Source organism: Urocitellus parryii, chromosome 5, assembly GCF_045843805.1.
Source record: "Urocitellus parryii isolate mUroPar1 chromosome 5, mUroPar1.hap1, whole genome shotgun sequence".
Classification (NCBI taxonomy): Eukaryota; Metazoa; Chordata; class Mammalia; order Rodentia; family Sciuridae; genus Urocitellus; species Urocitellus parryii.
In genome coordinates this window covers 15,008,038-15,029,301 of record NC_135535.1, presented here as the reverse complement: position 1 = coordinate 15,029,301, position 21,264 = coordinate 15,008,038, and the positions used below count along the sequence as shown (strand labels likewise).

Below are 21,264 nucleotides of genomic sequence, written 5' to 3'. Positions count from 1 at the left end.
TTTTTTAAAAGTATTTTGAAAAATAAGCTCTAATTTTAGATAATACCTTTTTGTAGAGGTCAGTTAGTTTGAAGTAAAAGAGTCGACATGACAAACAGCCAAATCGGAGATAAGGACTGAGTCCAGTAGGGCTAGCAAGTAAGGAATTTGCATTCATTCGAGGTCTTTCAAAGTTTGCCACCCAAGCCTGAAAACATACAGAAAGAATTACATTGATCAAAACTGTCTTCTCCATTTTAAGTGCACAAAATCGAGATTTTTGAATTTAAAAAATTACACAATTCTTGGGAAATAACTTATTATGTCAGTCACAAATGCATGTTTTAATTTAAAAAAAAAAGATTTTAAAAAGTGAGCATTCTTTCATTTCAGCCATTTTGATGTAGCACACATGAAAAACTTTCAAATTCCCAGCAAAGGTAGAAAATACCTTCAATCTGTATTTCTGACACTGAGGGAAAGGTGACATATGGCAGTTTCCCCTTGTCCACAGTTTCACATCTCCAGGTTTCAGTTATTCATGGCTAACCATGGTCAAAAAATATTAAGTGAAAAATTCCAGAAATAAATAACTAATAAGTTTTAAATAAATAACTCAAGTTTTAAATAAACTTTATTATAGTAATTTGTTATAATTATTCTATCATTAGTTATTATTGGTAATCTCTTACTGTGCTTGATTTAAAAATTAAATTTTATCACAGGTATGCATACATAGGAAAAAACAATCTATATAAGGTTTGGTGACATTCGTGGTTATAGGCATCCATTAGGGTCTTGGAATGTATCCCTTGTGAATAGGGGCACTACTATAGAATTCTATTCTCATTTCAAAGTTATGGTCAAAACTGATAAAAACTTAGGTACAAAGAATGAAGAGGTAGTATGGTAGTAGCCAAAGGAAAATAATCAGGAGAGGAGGGGGAAGGGAATTTAAATACTCAGTTGTTAACTCTTAAACAATTAGCTTTGTGCTATTTTAACTACTTCCATCAATCCTTCAACAGTCTTTATTTATTTTTTTAAAGAGAGTGAAATAACTTAAAATATGTCAGTTTGGAAACATGAGCATGATTATATGATGAGCATGATTATATGATCTACATTATCATACTTTTCTTTCTAAATGCCTTTCCAAACGTGTAAGTGCTTCAGTTTCTCCACCTGGCCACACTGCAGAGGATAAGCCATCTGTATCAAAACCTAAGAAAGAAAAGAAAGGAAGATAAATGTATTATTCTTCTGAAACTAAAATATTTTTTATTTAACAATAATAACTAGGAGAACAAATTCCTCTGCAGAAAATTTGTAAGAACTAATAAAAATGAACTTAGTACCTAGACAGTCCTCCCTCACCTACAAAGGCTATGATGAGTTTTCTATGCTTTAGGATGCATCTTCACGGGTAACATCATCTCACATATTTACAGAATACCTAAAGAATGTACAGATTTATCACTCAGTTTATGGTATCACTTAGTTTATGATCAGTTTTTCCCTTCCTTCCTCCCCCTTCCTGCCCCATTCTTTCTTTTTCTCTTTATCTCTTTCCCTACTAATGCAAAATACTTTATATGGCAAAATAAAATGAAGTAGAATTTTCTGAATCATTTAAGATTTACTGAGTCTTAATCTCCACAATTATTACAATTTATATCTACCTAGCTCTTCCAGTGAAGGAACACCGTATTTCTCATCATGGTCATCGGACAGAGGAGTTGTGCACTTTTCTATCACTTCTGAAGTAATTGTCTCTACTGGTATCTCCAGTGGTTCCATTTTGCTGATGAGAGTCTGAAATCTTTTATAAGTTAGAGGCGGTTGTCCACCATTGAGTTCTATAATCCTATTATGTGAGAGTTAGTAAAATGCAGTTAGTAAAAAATGACAATATATTTTTGTTGACAATTTCTGAAAAGTCTTAAAACCAGAAAATAAAATTTATCATTTAAAACTTTTAGAATTTTAGCTTCTCATATATAACGAGCAACATATTCAAATGGTTAATTCATATAAAAAGTATTCTCTATTTTTTAGATATCTGCTAGGTATCAAAAATATATAATATGTAAATGCCAAGACCATTAAGACAAATAAGATTAAGAAAGTGGGAAAAAAAACCCAATTAAATGGTTAAATTAGCTTAAAGGCAAAAACAAGAAAGTAATTCACATGAATATGTAAAAAAATGTATTATAACCCAACTTAAGGAATCTCTGGATAATTAATGAAAATTAAACAAGACTGATAATGATATTACGAGTAATCTGCAAAAAATAAATTTTGTTGTGTATTATAAAAGGTTTACAACATGACATATAGGATACATACAGATAATACAAGAGTTACTATACTGAAGCAGACTAACAACTACAAGCTCACAAAAAAATCTTAATTATTTTGTGATGAGAGCAGCTGAAATCTACTTATTTAACAAAAAATCCCTAATGCGATATTATTTTACCAACTGTGGTCCTATGTTATACTTTAGATCTTGGAACTTGCTCATCCTATATATCTGCTGCTTTGTATCCTTTGATCTACATCTCCTCATTTTTCCCAGCAAGTTTCATTAAGATTCTATATTATGATAATGACAATTATTTGTTATTTTCTACTATTTTTTTTCAAGACTGGGGATTGAACCCAGGGAGGCTCTATACCTGAGCTACACCTCTACCCATTTTTATTTTATTTTGAGACCCTGTCTTGTTAAGTTGCTGAGGTTGGCCTTGAACTTGTGATCCTCCTGCCTTAGCCTCCCTGATTGCTGGGATTAAGAGAGCATACCACCATGCCCAGTTTGTGTTCATGTCTTCATTAAAGATATCAACATTTGCATCTACGTCGCATAGACTACTATCCCTTACTTGTGATTTTGTTTTCCATGGTTTCAGTTACTCTTGGTAAACTGTGGTCCAAAAATATTGATATTTGACTTCACTCTTTACAGAAAGTGAGAGAGACCACGTTCACATAAATTTATTACAATATATTGTTATAATTATTCTATTTTATTATTATTATTATAAAGCTCTTATTATGCCTAATTTATAAGTTAAACTTTATCATAAGTATGTATATAGAGGGAAAATACAGTATATCTGAGGTTTGGTGCTATCCCTGGTTTCAGGCATTTATTGAGGGTCTTAGAACATCTCCCTTGGATATAAGGAGAGGACTACCATACTTAGGACATATAAGCCCCCCAATTCCAAGTTATTTGAGTACCTTATATATTTACTTCTGATCACTAATTGCCTCAAACAAGTCATAGTTAAAAGAATAACTAGCTTTGCCATGGAACTTCAGATCAGATAGATTAGATACTATTTGGGAGTAACTACTGTTTTTCATTATGACAATTTGCTTAATAAAGAATCACAGGGAACTCCAATTCGTCATTTTGAGTGCAGAAATTGAAGCTTATCAGGAGGGTTCAGTAAATTAGTCAAGATCATATAACTGATAAATGGCAAATCTAAAACAATGTATTTTTATTATATATCATATATAAATTATTATCAACTATGTGTACAGAAAATAATCATCAAAAAGCTATACTCTCTGCTTTAAGTAAATTTTCTTTTGGCATAATATTCTAAATTTACACATAGGGTCATATAAATTTTATTGACTATAATGATACCACAATGGTATTATTGAAGGTACTGTATATTATAAAATGAAAATCTTATAAAACTATTTTCTCTATGTTACACATAAACATGATAGACTGCATATGGTAAATATTCATATTCAACCAATAAGCACTACTGTTATGGAGAACACTGAATCTACCAGTTGTAAGCACCTTCTCTTACCCTGTTTGCTGCCTCCTTCTGATTAGCTCCTAGGGAGCTAGAAAGCAAGTTTACTAAAAGGACATAAGACTTCCAGATTAATCCCAGCAGCTCGGTGGCTGAGGCAGGAGGATGCTGAGTTCAAAGCCAGCTTCAGCAAAAAGCAAGGTGCTAAACAACTCAGTGAGACCCTATCTCTAAATAAAATACAAAACAGGGCTGGAGATGTGGCTCAATGATTGAATCCCCTGAGTTCAACCCCCAGTTACCCCCCCAAAAAAAATCAAGTAAGATCCTTGTCTGTATCAAATCATGATTTAATATACACAGAGACACAGAATAAAATTAGTCATGTTTATTACAGAATTATTTTATTAACAATAAAATCTGTAAATAACTTAAGAAAAATAACTAAAAAGGTTTATAATTGATATTTTGGTATTTGTAAGAACAATCATATGGCAAAATTTTACTTTAGTAAGTTAACAAATCCCACGAACCTCCCAAACTCACTGTATCTACTACTTCCTAGCCTTCAATTTGACATAATATTTGTCAGACAAAGCATCACCAGGGACTAGTGTTTAAAGAAGCATACTTTTGAGAAATATGGTATCAGGCCATTGTTCAGATGACTAAAATTATGTAAAGTTATAGAATATTCAATTTGCATCTGGACTTAAAATCTAGATTAAAAAGATGATGTATACACATGAAATAAAATAAGATAATCATACAAGATATGTGAAGGTGATTTATGGCTCTGCATCATATAAATTACAAAACTAATAATACTAAGAGCCCAGAAAAGTCAGACCATATTAGGCTGAATTAGTCAAAAAACATTTTGTAACAGTGTTAATCATTAATAGCTTTGAAACTGAAATACTCAGTACTTTTATCTTATGCACAATGTCATTAATTTTGGAGCTTGTTATTGAATGCATAAAAATTGTAGCAGCTAAATTAAATGCTAAAGCTTTGACATATATTCATTTACTTCTCCTATAACTCTATGATGTATATGTTATTTTCACTTTACAAATATATGTATTAGTAACTAGTTCAAATGTCTATGTACTTAATACCACTGTATACTTTAATATGGTTGAGATAGTAAATACTATTATGTATATTTTCCCACAATAAAAAACAAAACAAAACCATACTTGTCTAGGTCATATAATGTGTGTGAAATTCGTACAATGACTTCTACTCCAGCTTCAGTAGCCAGTTTCTTTATAGCTGCATCTCGTTCCTTTCCAAAGGGCTCAGAATCATACTCAATTGAAAGTTTAGTAATGTTCCATTCCTAAAATGAGAGAAAGAAGTAAAAATGTACACCAGCTTTATAATTATTATTTTTTCTATCATAACAATAAGTGAAAGGCTCAAATTCCACTTAAAATGATTAAATAAATCAAACTTCCAACATGCAGGAAAAAACACACAATTTATCACCCCAAGAATATGCAAACAGTGAATGTATACTCACTAGATTCCAGGCATCATGCCAGGCACTACTCTACCTAACAATATGTTCAAAACCAGTTCTTACACTAAATGTGTTTGTACAGCACTTTACTTTAAAAAATTACTTATAATTACATTATCAAACTTCAACATAACCCTCAAGACTTGGCACTTCAGTTGGTATCTATGTTGTGCAGATGAGATTAAAATTAGGGACTTGCCCAAGTCCACAGAGAGCCAGAACACCTGAACTTATGCCTGCTGGCCTAAGAACTGGTCTTTAACAAATCTTTGGTAATCAATATTGTAAATGCTGCTTTAGATGAATCCTATAAATTCTGTATATTAGCATTTCTATTTTCAGTTTATAAATATTTGCTATTACTATTCATTTTTAGTTTGATTCTGTTCTAGTCAGACAACATAATATGTAAGATTTCAGACTTTTGCAGTTAACTGATTCTTATTTTATAGCAAAGTATAGTCTATCTGTCTTGGTGAATGTTTCCTGTGAATGAGAAATGTGTGTTCTATAGTTCTTGGGTACACTGTTCTACAAATATCAGCCATATCAAACTGACTGATAGTATTGTTAATATCAATCTTATCTTTATTAGTTTTTGTATTTTATAGAAGGCACATTCCTATATTCCTGGAGAGGTAGAGGCTATGAATTTCCTTCAGACCTAAGATTTGGAATTTGCACAATGTCTTCTTTGACACTTGTTTTACCCAAGTTATAGGGACAACCCAGATTCAGTGGGGGTGGAGAAAAACTCTTTTGATGGAAAGAGCAGCAAAATGATAAGGATTCAATACCCCTTCCAAGATATCTGCATGGCTCACTCCCTTCTCAAATATCACCTTGTAAGTGAGGCCTTCTATGATTTCATATGAAGTAACTACCCTTTCCTTGCCCTAACACTATTTCACATTTTATGTTTCTCTGCAGGACCCATCATCACCTGACATTGCATATTTACTTATTTATGATCTATTTCCTTCCCACTAAAGGACAAGCTCTGAGAATGTAGGTACTTTATCTGTTTCACTACTATTTCTTTTTTAATTTTTTAGTTGTAGTTGGATCTAATACCTTTATTTTATTTATTTATATTTATATGGTGTGAGGCCCGAACCCAGCGCCTCGCACATGCTAGGTGAGCACTCTACTGCTGAGCTACAACCCCAGCCCCTCAATCTTATATTTCTAGCACATTGAACCCTGCCTTATACACAACAGGTATTCAATTAATATCTGTGAATGAATTCTATCAAGCATGTGCCATGAAGTAATAAAGCAAGATCCAAAGTAGCTCAGAGAGCATATATAAACCTGATGCTGAAATAATAGTGGCTTTATATATTCTTTTTATTTATTATGTGATTTTTCAACAAAATATTTTATTATGCTTCAGTGTGCTCACTTATAAAGATGTTAGGCACATATCTCTTGTTCTTGGATATAATGAGAATTTTTTTTAAAAAATTCAAGTATATATTCAACATGTATCTATTCTTTAAAATGAGTACTTTAAACTCTTCATTAAAAGTTTCTGCAGAGAAAACAAAAAGGTTCTGCAGGTTCTTTCTTGTGCTCGTCTTGGTAACTTTACCAATTTGGTGCCAAATGTGGAAGATGCAACATGTAACTCTGTAAAAATACAAGTAACACACTTACAATTACAGTGCCATCCAAGTTTTGCCTAAGCTAGTACCTCCTAAGCTTCTTAGAGATCATTTTTTTTTTTCAGGAAAACATGAAAAGAAGAAGTGAAAAGAACAGGTCATTTTGTCAGCCTATATTAAGCCGGAATTTAACTGAGGAAAAATCATCATAGAAAACACATCATAAGTTTATTAGACTTGTTCGTATGCACATGTATATATAAAAATGCTCTGATACATTCCTAAATCTACTCATTATAAACAGAATAAACTGAGCACATATGATAGAGGAAAGATGGATACTAGAGGAGACATCAGTACTGAAGTCATTATCATGTTCTAATAAATTAAATGCAATGTTATCAGGTCTAAACCCATTTTTCCTCCAATGTGGGAAACAGAATTTCCTATTAAAAATTCTCATTATTTGCTATATAATAAAACTAGACACACTAATTTAAGTGAGTCAGCTAGTTATTACTGACAAAAGAATCTTCTCCCCCAGACAAACCATGGGTATGAGAACTAGGAGTGGGCAGGAGAATGGCTTTTATTTATTTACTTATTTTATTGGTACATTTATATTTAATAGGGGGATTCAATGTTATAAATTTATACATGTACAAAACATAATTTGGTCAATTTCATTCCCAGTATCTTCCCTTTTTTCTCCCCTCCTGCCCTATACAGGGAAGACACCTACTTTTATCTTTCTATAACTTAAAAATACATGTATGTAGTACCTTTAAATATAAAGTTGAAACATGAATTCAATAAAAAGGAAGTAATTATCTCCATAGCTCTAGATAGGAAAACAACCTTTCTGATTAATTTACTCTGTCATTTTATATAGACTATTGTATGTAGTTGAAGGAAAATCAGAATAAAATAGTAAATGTTCTATGTGTATGCATGTATTCATGTATTTGCATTTGACAGCTTATGTTAAAACCTATGCCTCTCTGCCAAATTAACAAGATGGGGCATAGTTTAAGTGCATAAGATAGTCTGACCCAATCATATACTATTTTGGGAAGAAGAAATCTCAAAACAAAGAACACAAAAGATGTGCTGACTTAAAAATATTTATTCAAAAAGAAGTATATAGCTGTACACTGTGGTGCATGCCTGTAATCCCAGCTACTTAGGAGGCTGAGGCAAGAGGATCTCCAAGTTTGAGGTTAGTCTGGGCAACTTAGTGAGACTGTCTCAAAATAAAAAATAAAGAGAACGGAGGATAAAGTTCAGTAGAAGAATATACCTGGCAAATGGAAATGTTATTTTATAGCAATCAAAATATTCTTAGGATTCACTTTGCCCATACCAAATGGATTATTTATAGGATTGAAACGACTGAAGCAATTATCCAAATACATTTTTACACTTGTGAGTTGTAGATAATTTATTATTGTTTCTGGGATGCTTTCTTGTCAGAATTCCTCATATATCAGTTAAATTAGAATTCCACAAAGTTATAGAATTGAATAATCTTTAATAAATGTCAAATTTTCACTAGCCAAAGTTGTTACATTAGCCAAATCATGACCATTAAATGTTTCTTTCCTACCATTAAGAGAAAGGTAAGGTAAGAATGACTTGATACTCACTATTGGGGACCTTCTTATTCAGAGAATGAAATGGTTCTTTTCAGGATTAGAAACAGAAACACTATTACTCTAAAAATATAATGAATCAAACAGCTCCAAGAAAAAGCAGATAAGCGTTTAAGAAATCTGATAATAGCAAGTAGGAAGGAAAAAGTAAAAAAGAATAATAGCCAGGAAAATCAGCTTCTGATCTTAACACTTGCACGAACTAACTGTATAATCTTGGGCAACTCATTTAATCTTCCCAGGCCTAATTGTTTCATCTGGGATAAAAGGGAGAAATAAACAGGAGATTGTTAAGATTCTATCAGGCTTAAAAACAACAACAACAACAAACCAAAAACCTACAATTTTATATTATTGGTAAAATGTCAGTGGTTTTTGACCCTCTGATCCAGAATATGCACAAACATACTGGCACTTATGAGCAAAGATATGTAAATGTGGCATATTCTGTATTAACAAGAGGCCTGTGGGGGTGGGGTAGTAAATGGTTATCAGACAATTACTTAAAGAAATCATAGTATATCCACACTAAGGAATACTATGGAGCCATTTAAAAGACTGAGGAAATAATACGGAACAATCTCCAAAATACATGTTTATATGAACACAGCATGGCTCAAAACAGTGAATATGGTTCTCTCATTTTGGAATTTTAAAAAGGGAACAGTAACACATGAGGATACATATAAATACACACATATAAATTCTTGTTTATGCAAAGAATATTTCTAACTGGATACACAAGAAACTGGTAGTAGCTCGTGTAGCTTCCTTCTGAAAGGGGAACTAGCAGTTAAGGTAGAAGAAAGATTTAACTTTTCATTTTAAACAATCCTTCTATAATGTTTGATTTTAGCAGGGGTAACTTTTTCATTAAAGAAAAAAGCCATGCAATTTTCATTTTAAAATACTTGTATTCCTAATACTTTAGCACAAAAAGCATTATTTGCCAAATATGTTCTCTGAAAAAGGTTATTATTTTATTCAAATATTTGCAAATTACCTTGAAAAGCCTGGGAAACACATCTGCTGGTTGTCCACGAATCACAAATAGACGAGAATTTAATTTTCGTAGATTGGCATCAAGATCCTCAAGACATTGAAGCAAAAATCTAGAGAAGAAACACAAAAAATGTTAAAAATATACATTTATAAGATGTAAAGCATTGCAAAACCATGTTATTGCATAATTTGAAATGTTATTCATCATTTTATTAATACCCCTAACTCATATAGAAATTACTCTGTCCAGAAAGAATACTTAGTTTTGGTTAATTATAGCACAAGTTTCCGAATCAAATCACTTTTTTTTTTTTGCTTTCCTAAATCAAATCACTAATTTTCATTAAATAAAAATTACATAAACAAAAATTTAATTTGTGAAAATAAAAATTATGCAAAGATATAGCAAAGCAATTAAATGAATTAATTTCATTATTTAAACTTGATGAAGTGACAAATTTCCTATATAAAAATGACTTCACATAGAAAGGCCACCTTGAAAAATCTAGAACATTTTTTTACTCTGGGAAAAATGGAAATATCCTGTTGAATAAGTGAGTAAATAATTTAAGAATATAAATACTAGGGGTGACTGTAATCATCTAAGGCAGAAATCATAATACTTATTTTCATGTTTCTAATCTAAAGAAAAAAGGAATTAATAATAATTAGATGATAAATTATGTGGTATTAACAATTGACTATAGAGAGTACCAGATTGCTTTTTTTTAAGGTCTCATGGAACAGGTGGGGCTATAGATTTTTTCAATAAATTAAGTACCACCAAAGTTTACATATGACATATATCTGGAAGAATTCTGAGGCAGTGATAGAAGACAGCTTACTGTGTTATTCTACTGCAATGAAACTGAGCATTTCCCAAGAATAAATCTAAAAGAGGTCAGCCCTGGAATGTTCAGCTTCATCGTTTGCATCATGTTAATTTTCATATAGATTCAGTTCTTTCAGTTTATTTCCTTTCCATTTTCTTTTATGTTTTTAAATATTTTTCTGTCTTTTCACAGGCTACATACTCATTGAGAAGAATGGTCATGTCTTTCTTGAGAGGAGGAGTGGTTGAGGAAGGAATGATGTATCACAGAAATGCACTGTCCAATACAATGACCAAAAGACACATGCAGCCATTTTAATTTAAATTAATTAATATTTAAAATTCAGTTGCTCAATTACACTGGCCACATTTCAAGTCCTCAATAGCCACATAGATGGCTAGTAACTACCACATTAGACAGCACAGGTGTAGAACATTTCTATCACTGCAGAAAGTTCTACTAGAGGTTCTCTAGAAGGTTCTACAAGGTTCTTAGTCTAGATCATCTTGTTCTCTTTGCCAATTCTGATCCCATCATTTCACCAAAAAAAAAAAAAATGCTGAATTTTTTTTCCAACTGTAGTTATTAATGTCTTAAGTATATTAGTCAGCTGATACTTTTCCACTTCAGGAGTCAACATTTCTAGAGCTTAGAGAGTCACAGTCACTCAAGAGGATGTGAAAGACAGTCCACCATTTTACCTTAGGAAGTTTCATGCGATCATCAAACGAACAGAAAACAAAGCTTTCTGTGCTCACATTTATATTTATCACATACCTCTTCTCTCTTGGTTTGGAGTCACCTCCCTAATACCTAATCCCCAGCCCATTCCAACACTACCAATATGTTAAGTTCTTCAGGGGAGAAGACTTTAGTTAGATGCATAGCAATATGAGAATATATGAGTTTCATAAAATTATCTGCAACTATGAATAACATCACATGTGGTGATGTTTTTTGGAAAGAATGTAATTTAATATATTTGCTTATTTACAAGAAAGTTTTTGTTTTTGTTTTGAGATGGGGGTCTCACTATGTTGCCCAGACTGGCCTCAAACTCTTGGGATCAAGCAATTCTCCCACCTCCTCCTCCTGGTAGCTGGGATTATAGGTGTATGCTGCCCCACCTGGATAGCAAGAGAATGATTAAACCAAAAATTAAGAAATCAAATGGACTGGCATCTTTAAGTTTGCTTAAATTAAAACAGCATAAAACTAAAATGTCCTGGAGAGGTAATCCAAGGCAAAGATAATCCCCAAATCTTTGTTGTCTCATCAGCTTCACCATGTTTACCTGCACTGGTAATAAATCACAAAAGTTCAATTCAATCTTTCAGTAGGAATGTTTTTAGGTAGTATGAGGTAAGATCAGAAAAGCAAAATATCAAAAGAACATGATTACTACATAAAATGAACAACTGAGTCTGGATTTGCTAATAACTGGTTCTTTATTTTCCCTTTCTTATTTGTAGGCTGAATAAACATTCTAATGCTTTTCAATAAACACTGTATGAATTAACAAAATGTTGGACAGAATAATATGGACTGAAGTAATGTGTTACAATGGAAAATATTGCAACCTAAGAATTAATTCTGTTTTGGCACTTCATGAAACAATGTCTAGAAGCTGTATTTAACTATGGTGATTCTCTTCCAAATTATGATATTTTCTTCCATAGATGTTATAATTTATCTCTCTGGTTTCACATAAAAAAATTACAGGATAAAGTGGACTCAAATATAGTCACTTTAAAAAATAACACAGGTACTTTGTACACAGATATTTAAAGTAGAAAATATAAGAAGAGAAAAAAGGAAAGAACAAAGTAGAACAAACTGTGACACTGTCCTTTATGTCTACTCATGTTGATATGGGCATAAAGATAATAACTGGAAGGATACTTAACAAGCTATTAATAATATCTACCCTTGGGGAATGGGATAGGAGTAGAAACATATTTTTAAAAAATTCACAAAAAGTTTAAAATTGATAATCAGCATACACTTATTTAAAGAAGAACAAAAATGAGATATACTGTATCTATTGTAAGCCTGGTTTAATACATGCTGAACATTTTTTCAAAGCTGTTGCTTTGAAATATTTCTATGGCATAAAATTTCATAGTATTCTGTTATAGATGTTCCATAATATAACAAGTTCTTCAATTGATCCTGAAAACTGGTACAGTAATAACATCTCATAGCATTTTGATGAAAACTGAATAAATTAACATATATGAAGCTCTTAGAACAGAGTCTGCTCCAAGTAAACACTATTATATAAGTGTTATTTTTTGCTTTTTAGTTCATCCTTTACCCACCTCTATTCGGCCTACAGTAATTCCAGTTATTATCTCTTGTTTGTATTATTTACTGCAATACCTTAAAATTGGTCTGCCTTCCAAAAACTCTGTCCACTGTACTTCATTTTAATACACAATACCAAATCTTTGTGAGGTACACTTTTCTGTACAAAGGTCTTCAAAGACTCACCTCTTATATAATAATAATAATAATAAAAAACAACTTATTTTCTTGGCCACTAACCTAGGGAGCCAGGCTCATTTTCTCCTCCACTCCCCTTGTCCTCCCACCAAATCAAACTAGTTCTCTTTTTCCTATACATTCAGTCTCCTAGAATTTGCTCTATGATATTTCCTAGGCCTGGAAGGTCTTTGAAAAATTTCCATCTCTTCAAGTTCATATCTTACTAAGTTTTCAGTTTTACGCCTGAAAGTAATTTCTCTACCCTCTGAATTGTCAAAGGACATAGTGCTCTCCTCATCCTAGATAAGCTTTGAAACTGTACCTCATATTATTGATATACAATGTGTGTGTGTGTGTGTGTGTGTGTGTGCGTTGTACACATATCACCTCCTCCTGATGGATTTCAAATTAAGTATGTGTGACTGATTCTTTTTTTTAATCTTTTTAAAATATTTGTTTTAGTTGTAGGTGGACACAATAGACTTTATTTTATTTTTATGTGGTGCGGAGGATGGAACCCAGTGTCCCACGGGTGCTAGGCGAACTCTCTACCACTGAGCCACAACCCCAGCCCCTGTGTCTGATTCTTAATCATAGAGTTTTCTTAAACTGTGTTTTGATTTCTATCTTTGGCAAACAAATCTCAAAATGTGCCTTGTAGAATTTACTAAAAAGATCTGAAATAGGGATTAAATGACCTAGGTTTGTTTTGTATAACTATTGAAAGGATCAGAAACAGCATAAAATCACTAAGTAAAATCCCCTAGCACTTGGTAGATATTCATTAAACAGAAGTTATCATTTTTTTCCTTCAAGAATAATTTCTAATTTTGATAAAAAACCCATGTATTTCTGAATTTTAAATAGTTTGGCATGACAAAAGAAAACAATGAATTTCTTGGATGCCTACACCTATACAGAACTTTGAATTTCATCTGTATATGATTGTGAACCAAGGTTTGACCTTTGTCAGTAATAAGAACACTGTGAATATGAATATATATTTATAAACAAGATACAGTGCAACTAAGATTCTGAATCAACCAACCTTTAAATATATAATTCTTTTTAGGTAGTACTACCAAAAACTTTTAATTTTTTTTTTTTTTTTTTTTAGTGTTAAATGAAAAAGGATACTTGAAAACTATACAAAATCTAACACTTCATCCTTTACCCTTAACTGGGAAGAGAGATTGTTCAGAGTTCAGCTTGAGTGTGGTACAGAAAACACATGAATTTCAACATTTCATATTACAAATGCATCTGCCTTAAAATAGGTATTCAGTATTAAATCAAATGAATGATGTAATGTATTCAATTGAAAATATATTTGGTATAATTTTAACAGGAACATATTTAGAGATCTTCTCTAATTTGGCATATACTATATACTATCCATATAGTATGGATAGTATATAGTATATACTGTAATCATACCCATTTGAAAGCTCAGTTAATAATACTATTTAACTACATGCAACACATTGTTTTAAAAATAGGCCAGTAGTAAAACTCACTACAGCCCTTTGCATAACTGTACTGTCTACACAGAAAAACAGTCCTCATGCTCTTTAATTACAATACTGAAAGCAACACTTTCACATAAATTGAAAAATATATTTCTTCATTTTAAATATTTTTAAGGATTTTTCCCCTCCACAAATCACTATTTATTGCTATTATAAGAAAATTACATGGAGTAAGCTTCCTTATACCACTTTCAAAAGATGATTTCAACATGAATCAACAGAAATAGTTTCTTAAAGTAGGTCATTGCTATAGTAACCAGTGGGCAGTTTAGTATACTCCCATCACAATGACCTACTTTCCAGCCTGTGCTAGAACAGCTTTATATAACTAGTATTTCTAGTTCTGTCTATAAAATAGTCTGAAAAAGGGCAATAGCAAGACACAACATAATCCTATTGAGGCTGAAAACAATGAGTTATGAATTAACATGTATCATACCAGAATAAAGCCATCTGTTTCTGTACTTTAGTTTCTAAATTATATCTTATCATACACTCAACAATGAAAACTACTTTTAGAATACCTAAACCAAAACAACTCATTGCTGACACTAGAGAACTGATTTAAAGAATATAAACTGAAATCACTAAAACCACATGGAGAATATCTTCTCCCATTTTCCACATAAAACAACAGAGTTAAATTTTTAGAAATTAAAAAGTTCTAGATATACTATCATAAAGAAAAAATGTAGATTCTAAATTATAAACCAAAGTCTATGGTGTTTTATTAGATTTCAAAATTATAAATAACAATATTTCTATTAAGTGAATAAAATTTACATATACTTTTTTTTCTGGTTTGTCACAATTTTTTTGTACTTTATTCCAATTGTCAGGATATTTATGGTACACATGTTCCCCAACGAAAATAGCTTAATGTTCAATAAAGTTAAAATATATATTTCAAAGGCAAATTTTGCATTTGCCAGACTCTAAAGACCACAGACCAGTGAATCTATAGATTGATAAGTTATTTTTTTGTAACAAATATTTTGCAATGCCCTTTTTTAATCCTAAAATAAAATTTACAGATAAAACATCCACATTCACAAATTTAAGACATTTTTTATAATGCTCCAGCTGTAACAGTAGGAGAAATTAAAGGAGAGTCTCTCACACACATATATGCATTAGAATTACATATAATAGTGGGATTCATTATGACACATTTTATATGCACATAACTTGATCAGTCTCATTCCCCAGTACCTTCCCTTTCCCTCCACTCCTTCCTTGCCCTACATTACTGATCTCCTCTCTTTTATTATTGTTTTAATTAGTACATTAAACATACATATATAAGCGGGACTCATTATGGTGTATGTACAGGGACACAGTGTGATTTGGTAGAGTCTGCTCCCCCATACTTCCCCATTCTCTCCCCTCTCTCTTGATCCCCTTCTATTTTATTGGTCTCCCTTTATTCCCGGCATCCTTTAGCTTCCACATATAAGAAAACATTTGACTCTTGACTTTCTGAGTCTCGCTTATTTCACTTAGTAAGATGTTCTCCAGTTCCAGCTATTTACCAGCAAATGGTGTGATTTCATTCTTCTTTATAGCTGAGTAAAACTTCATTGTACCTATATTCCATATTTCCTTTATCTAATCATCTGTTGAGGGATGGTGGTTCAAGAACTTGGCTATTATGAATTGTAACTGCTATAAATATTGATGGGCCTATATCACAACAGGATGCTAATTTCAGTTTTTTTGGATAAATATCAAGGAGTGGGATAGTGGGGTAATATGGTAATTTTCATTCCCAGTCTTTTGAGGAATCTCCATATTGCTTTCCAAAGTGGTTATACTAATTTGCAGTCTCATCAACAATGTATAAGTGTACCATTCCCCCCACATCCTCACCAGCAATTATTGTTATTTGTATTTTTAATGATCGCTCTTCTACCTGGAGATGAAATCTCAGTGCAGTTTTGATTTGCACTTCCCTCATTACAGAGAATGTTGGAATTTTTTCATTTGTTGGACATTCACATTTCTTCTTTTGAGAAATGTCTGTTTAGATCATTTGCTTATTGATTATTAATTTTTGATGGTTAAGTTTTTAAAAAAATATATTGTAGATATTAATCCCATCAGAATAGTAACTGGCAAAGATTTTCTCCCATTCTGTAGGCTCTTTCTTCATGCTTTTATTTCCTTTGTTACAGAGAAGCTTTTGAATTTGAAGTCATCCCACTTACTGACTCTCGGTTTTACTTCTTGAGCTTTAGGAGTCTTATTAAGGAAGTTGGTGTTTGTGCTTATATGTTGACTGTGTTGACTCTGTTTTTGGTTTTTTGTTTTCCTTCAAGCACCAGCAGTGTTTCTGGTCTAATTCCTAGGTATTTGATTCCTTTCTGAATTGGTTTTGGTGCATAGTGACAGAGATCCAGTTTCATTCTTCCACCACTTGCTGTTTTACCAGCACCATTTGTTTAAAAAAGGCTATTTTTTTTCCTACAATATGTTCGATATATGTTTTTGGCACCTTTGTCAGAATCAGATGTGTCTGTTCTCTTCCACTGGACTTCATGTCTGTTCTTAGGCCAATACCATGCTGCTTTGTAACTATAGCTCTGAAGCATGGTTTGAGATGGAGTATTGCGATGCCTCCAGGATCACTTCTATTGCTCAGGACTTGCTTTGGCTATTCTGGGTGCCGCAGTCTGGCTGGGCACAAATCACGAGCCACTGAAGCAGGAACAAACTTTATTTCTGAACTCCACCAGCACACTCCACACATGCTCCCCGGGAGTTCTCCTGCGAACCACGCACAGGGCTTTCTCTCGGGACACACTACTCCAACAGAAATCCCTCCTCTGGAATTCCCTCCTACCGCACTTCCCCAACCAATGGGAGGGAGTCCAGAGAGCTCCAGAGTAGCAGGCCTAGGCAGACAGCAGGGGTCTAATCTCCAATTGAATGCACATCTTAACATAATCATTATCATCTCAATGGCTTGCTGGTGTCACCTTTCAACCAAAAATGCCCTGCGACATTCCTACTTGGCTGTGGCTCTCAGCACTTAGTACTCTTTCTAGTTCTGTAAAAGATGTTGGTATTTTAATGGGGACTTTACTGAATTTGTAGATCACTTTTGGTAATATGGCCATTTTGACAATTTTAATTCTGTGTATTAAAGAACATGGGAGGACTTTCCATCTTCTAAGGCCTTTAATTACTTTCTTCAGTGTTCTATAATTTTCATCATAGAGACCCTTCAGTGGTTAGATTTATTCCCAGGTATTTTATTTTATTTATTTGAGGATACTTTGAATGAAACTGTTTTCTTGATTTCTTTCTCAGCAGATTATAGAAAACTATAAATTTTTATATTTTGATTTTGTATCCTGCTACTTTGCTGAACTTACTTGTGGAATTTTGGGGGTCTTCAGTGAATAGGTAATCTGGCCTCTTTTCCTATATGTATCCCTTTAATTTCCTTATCTGATTCCTCTGGTTATAGTTTCAAGAACCAGTCTGAACAGCAGTGATGAGAGTGAAATCTTTTTCTTGTTCCTGATTTAAGAGGAAGTGCTTTCATTCAGTATGATGTTAGCTTTAGGTTTGTCATACAAGTCCTTTATGAATCTGACATAAGTTCTTCTTTGCCTAAATACTTCAGTTTTGTTTGTTTTAAACATGAATTAGTGCTGGATTTTTCTGCATTTATTTAGATGATCATGTGATTTTTGTCCTTAATTCTATTTATGTGATGAACTAAATTACATTTATTGATTTTTTTGAACCAACTTTGCATCCCTGGGTGAAATCAATTTGATAATTAACATCCTTTTAATATGTTTTGAATGCAGCTGCTAAAATTTTATTAAATATTTTTGCATCTATGTTCATCAGGGATTTTGGTGTGTAGTTTTCTTTCTTTGGTGTACCTTTATCTGGTTTTGGTATCAGGGATACTGGATTCATAGAATTAAATTTTGGGAGTGCTCCTTCCCTCTCTATTTTATTGAATAATTTGAGGAGGGCTGGCATTGGTTCTTCTTTAAAGATCTGGTAGAACACAGCTGAGAATCCATCTGGCTCCAGGCTTTTCTTTGTTGAAAGGCTTTTTCGAACTGTTTCAATCTTTTGTTTGATATTTGCCTGTTTAAGGCACTTCACAGAAGAAATACAAATGGCCAACAAATATATGAAAAAATGTTCAACATTTTTAGCAATTAGAGAAATGCGAATTTCCATCTCACTCCATTAAACAGGTAATTACCAAGAATATAAGTAACAATAAATGTTGGCAAGAATGTGGGGGAAAAGGTACACTCATACATTGTTGGTGGAACTGCCAATTGATGCAACCACTCTTTTTTTTTTTTTAAAGAGAGAGTGAGAGAGGGAGAGAGAGAAAGAGAGAGAGAATTTTAATATTTATTTTTTAGTTATTGGCGGACACAACATCTTTGTATGTGGTGCTGAGAATCGAACCCGGGCCGCACGCATGCCAGGCGAGCGTGCTACCACTTGAGCCACATCCCCAGCCCCTAAACCAACCACTCTTTTTTAAAAATATTTTTGTTTTAATTATAGATGGATACAATACCTTTATTTTATTTATTTATTTTTATGTGGTGTTGAGGATTGTACCCAGGGCATCACACGTGCTAGGCAAATGGTCTACCACTGAGCCCCAGCCCCAGCAGTGCAACCACTCTTGAAAAGAGTATGGAGATTCCTCAGAAAACTTGGAATGGAACCACCATTTGACCCAGTTATCCCATTCCTCAGTATATACCCAAATGACTTAAAATTAGCATCTACAGTGACAAAGCCACATCAATGTTTACAGCAACTCAATTCACAATAACTAAGCTATTAGACCACCTAGGTGCTCTTCAACAGATGAATGGATAAATAAAGTTTATATATGTGTGTGTGTGTGTGTGTATTTATGTGTGCGTATGTATATATATGTGTGTGTGTGTGTGTGTATATACATATACATATATATGGAATATTACTAAGCCATGAAAAAGAATGATTTTATGACATTTCCCAGTAAGTGGATGGATCTGGAAACTATCACACTAAATGAAATAAGCCAATCCCCAAGCCCAAAGGCCAAATGTTCTCTTTGATATGTGGATGCTAACACACAACAAGATGGGAAGGAGGGAATAATAGAAATTCTGTGGGTTAGACAAGGGGGAATGAAAGGAAGGGGGAGGAAATGGGAATAGGAAAGACAGTAGAATGAATTGGACATAATTTTCCTATGTTCCTATATGAATACAATACCAGGGAAACTCCACATCATGCACAACCACAAGAATGGGATCCTAATTAGAATGTTATACTCCATGTTTGTATTATATGTCAAAATTCCACTCTACTGTCATGTATATCTAAAAAGAATTTTAAAAGATTAAAAATGTTTTAAAAATTTTAAAAAAAATACATATTCACCTGTTTAAGCTGTCTACATCCTCTTTAGGTCCAATTTTTGTAGGTCACACATGTGAGAAATTTTTCAATATCTTCTAGATATTCTAACTTATTGGAATATGAGATTTCTTTTTCTTTTGTTTTTGGATATAAAGTACTGGGGACTGGACCCAGGGGCACTCTGCTGCTGAGCTACATCCTCTTTTAAATTTTGAAATAAGGTCTCACTAAGTCATGGAGGCTGGCATTGAACTTGATGATCTTCCTGCCTCAACCTCCTGAGTTGCTTGGATTAAAGGTGTGTGCCATTATACTTGGCGGGAACATAACTTTTAAAAATAGTCCTTAATTATCCTCTGTATTTCAGAAATGTTTGTGGCAATAGCTTCTTTTTCAACTTTTATTTTGGTGACTGGGGTCTCCTCTCTCTTTTGGTTAGTTTGGTTAAGGGTTTATCAATCTTTTATCTTTTCAAAGAACCAACTGTCATATTGATTCTTTGTATCTTTTTAAATTCTCTATTTTTATTAACGTTGACTCTGATCTTAATTATTTTGTCTTCTTGGAACTAACTTGTTCCTGCTTTTCCAGGGTTTTGAGATATGACATTAGATTATTTATTTGGGATTTTTTTTTTTACATGTAGGCACTTAATGCTATAAACTTTCCTTTTAGAAATGCCTTCATAGTGTTCTAGAAATTTTGGTACACTGTATCACTATTCCCAATTGATTGTAGAAATTTTTACAATTTTTCCTCTCAGGGCTGCTGTGGCCCCTCAGTAGTAGAGAACTTGCCTAGCATGTGTGAGGCACTGGGTTCGATCCTCAGCACCACATAAAAATAAATAAATTAAAGGTCCACCAAAACTTAAAAAATGTTTTTCCTTTCACTTTTTATATGACCCATACCTTGTTTAAAAGAATATTGTTCAATCTCAGGTATTTATGTAGTTTCTATAATTTTCCTTGCTGTTGCCTTTCATTCCATTATGATCTGATAAGATGTAAGAAACTACATACTTGTATTTTTTTTTTATTTGCTAAGACTTGCTTTGTGTCCTAAAATAGAATCCGTTTTGGAGAAGCTTCTATGAGCTGCTGAGATGAAAGTGAATTCAGCTGTTGTTGAATGAAATATTCTGTAAATGTTTGTTGGGTCGGTTTGATTTAAAGTATTATTTAAGTCAAAAGTGTCTTTATTGATTTTATGTCCAGATTACCTGTGTATTGGGGTAAGGGATGTGTTAAAATTACTCAGTATTATTCTATTGGATTCTGGACTTGATGTCAAGAAGTGCTTGCTTTATATATTTAGGTGCATTAACAGTTGAGGCATAAATATTTACTATCATATGTTCATGTTGGATTGTTCCCTTTACCACTATGTGGTGAGCTTCCTTGTCTCCTCTGTTTTATTTTTGCTTAAACTCTGGTTTGCCAGATATGAG

At 32.8% G+C, this 21,264-nt stretch overlaps 1 protein-coding gene across 3 annotated transcripts in view; it reads right to left on the bottom strand.

Moving 5' to 3' along the window:
* Nucleotides 1–21,264, bottom strand: part of Cry1 (cryptochrome circadian regulator 1) — a 58,669-nt gene that overhangs the window by 11,370 nt on the left and 26,035 nt on the right. For all 3 annotated transcript variants that reach the window (XM_026397801.2, XM_026397793.2, XM_077798751.1), the window contains exons 2-6: nt 9,561–9,669; nt 4,973–5,115; nt 1,662–1,846; nt 1,115–1,203; nt 47–187 (exon numbers count right to left, since the gene is read on the bottom strand). In XM_026397801.2, coding sequence (XP_026253586.1) covers nt 47–187; nt 1,115–1,203; nt 1,662–1,846; nt 4,973–5,115; nt 9,561–9,669 — 667 coding nt within the window. The remainder of the gene's footprint in view (nt 1–46; nt 188–1,114; nt 1,204–1,661; nt 1,847–4,972; nt 5,116–9,560; nt 9,670–21,264) is intronic.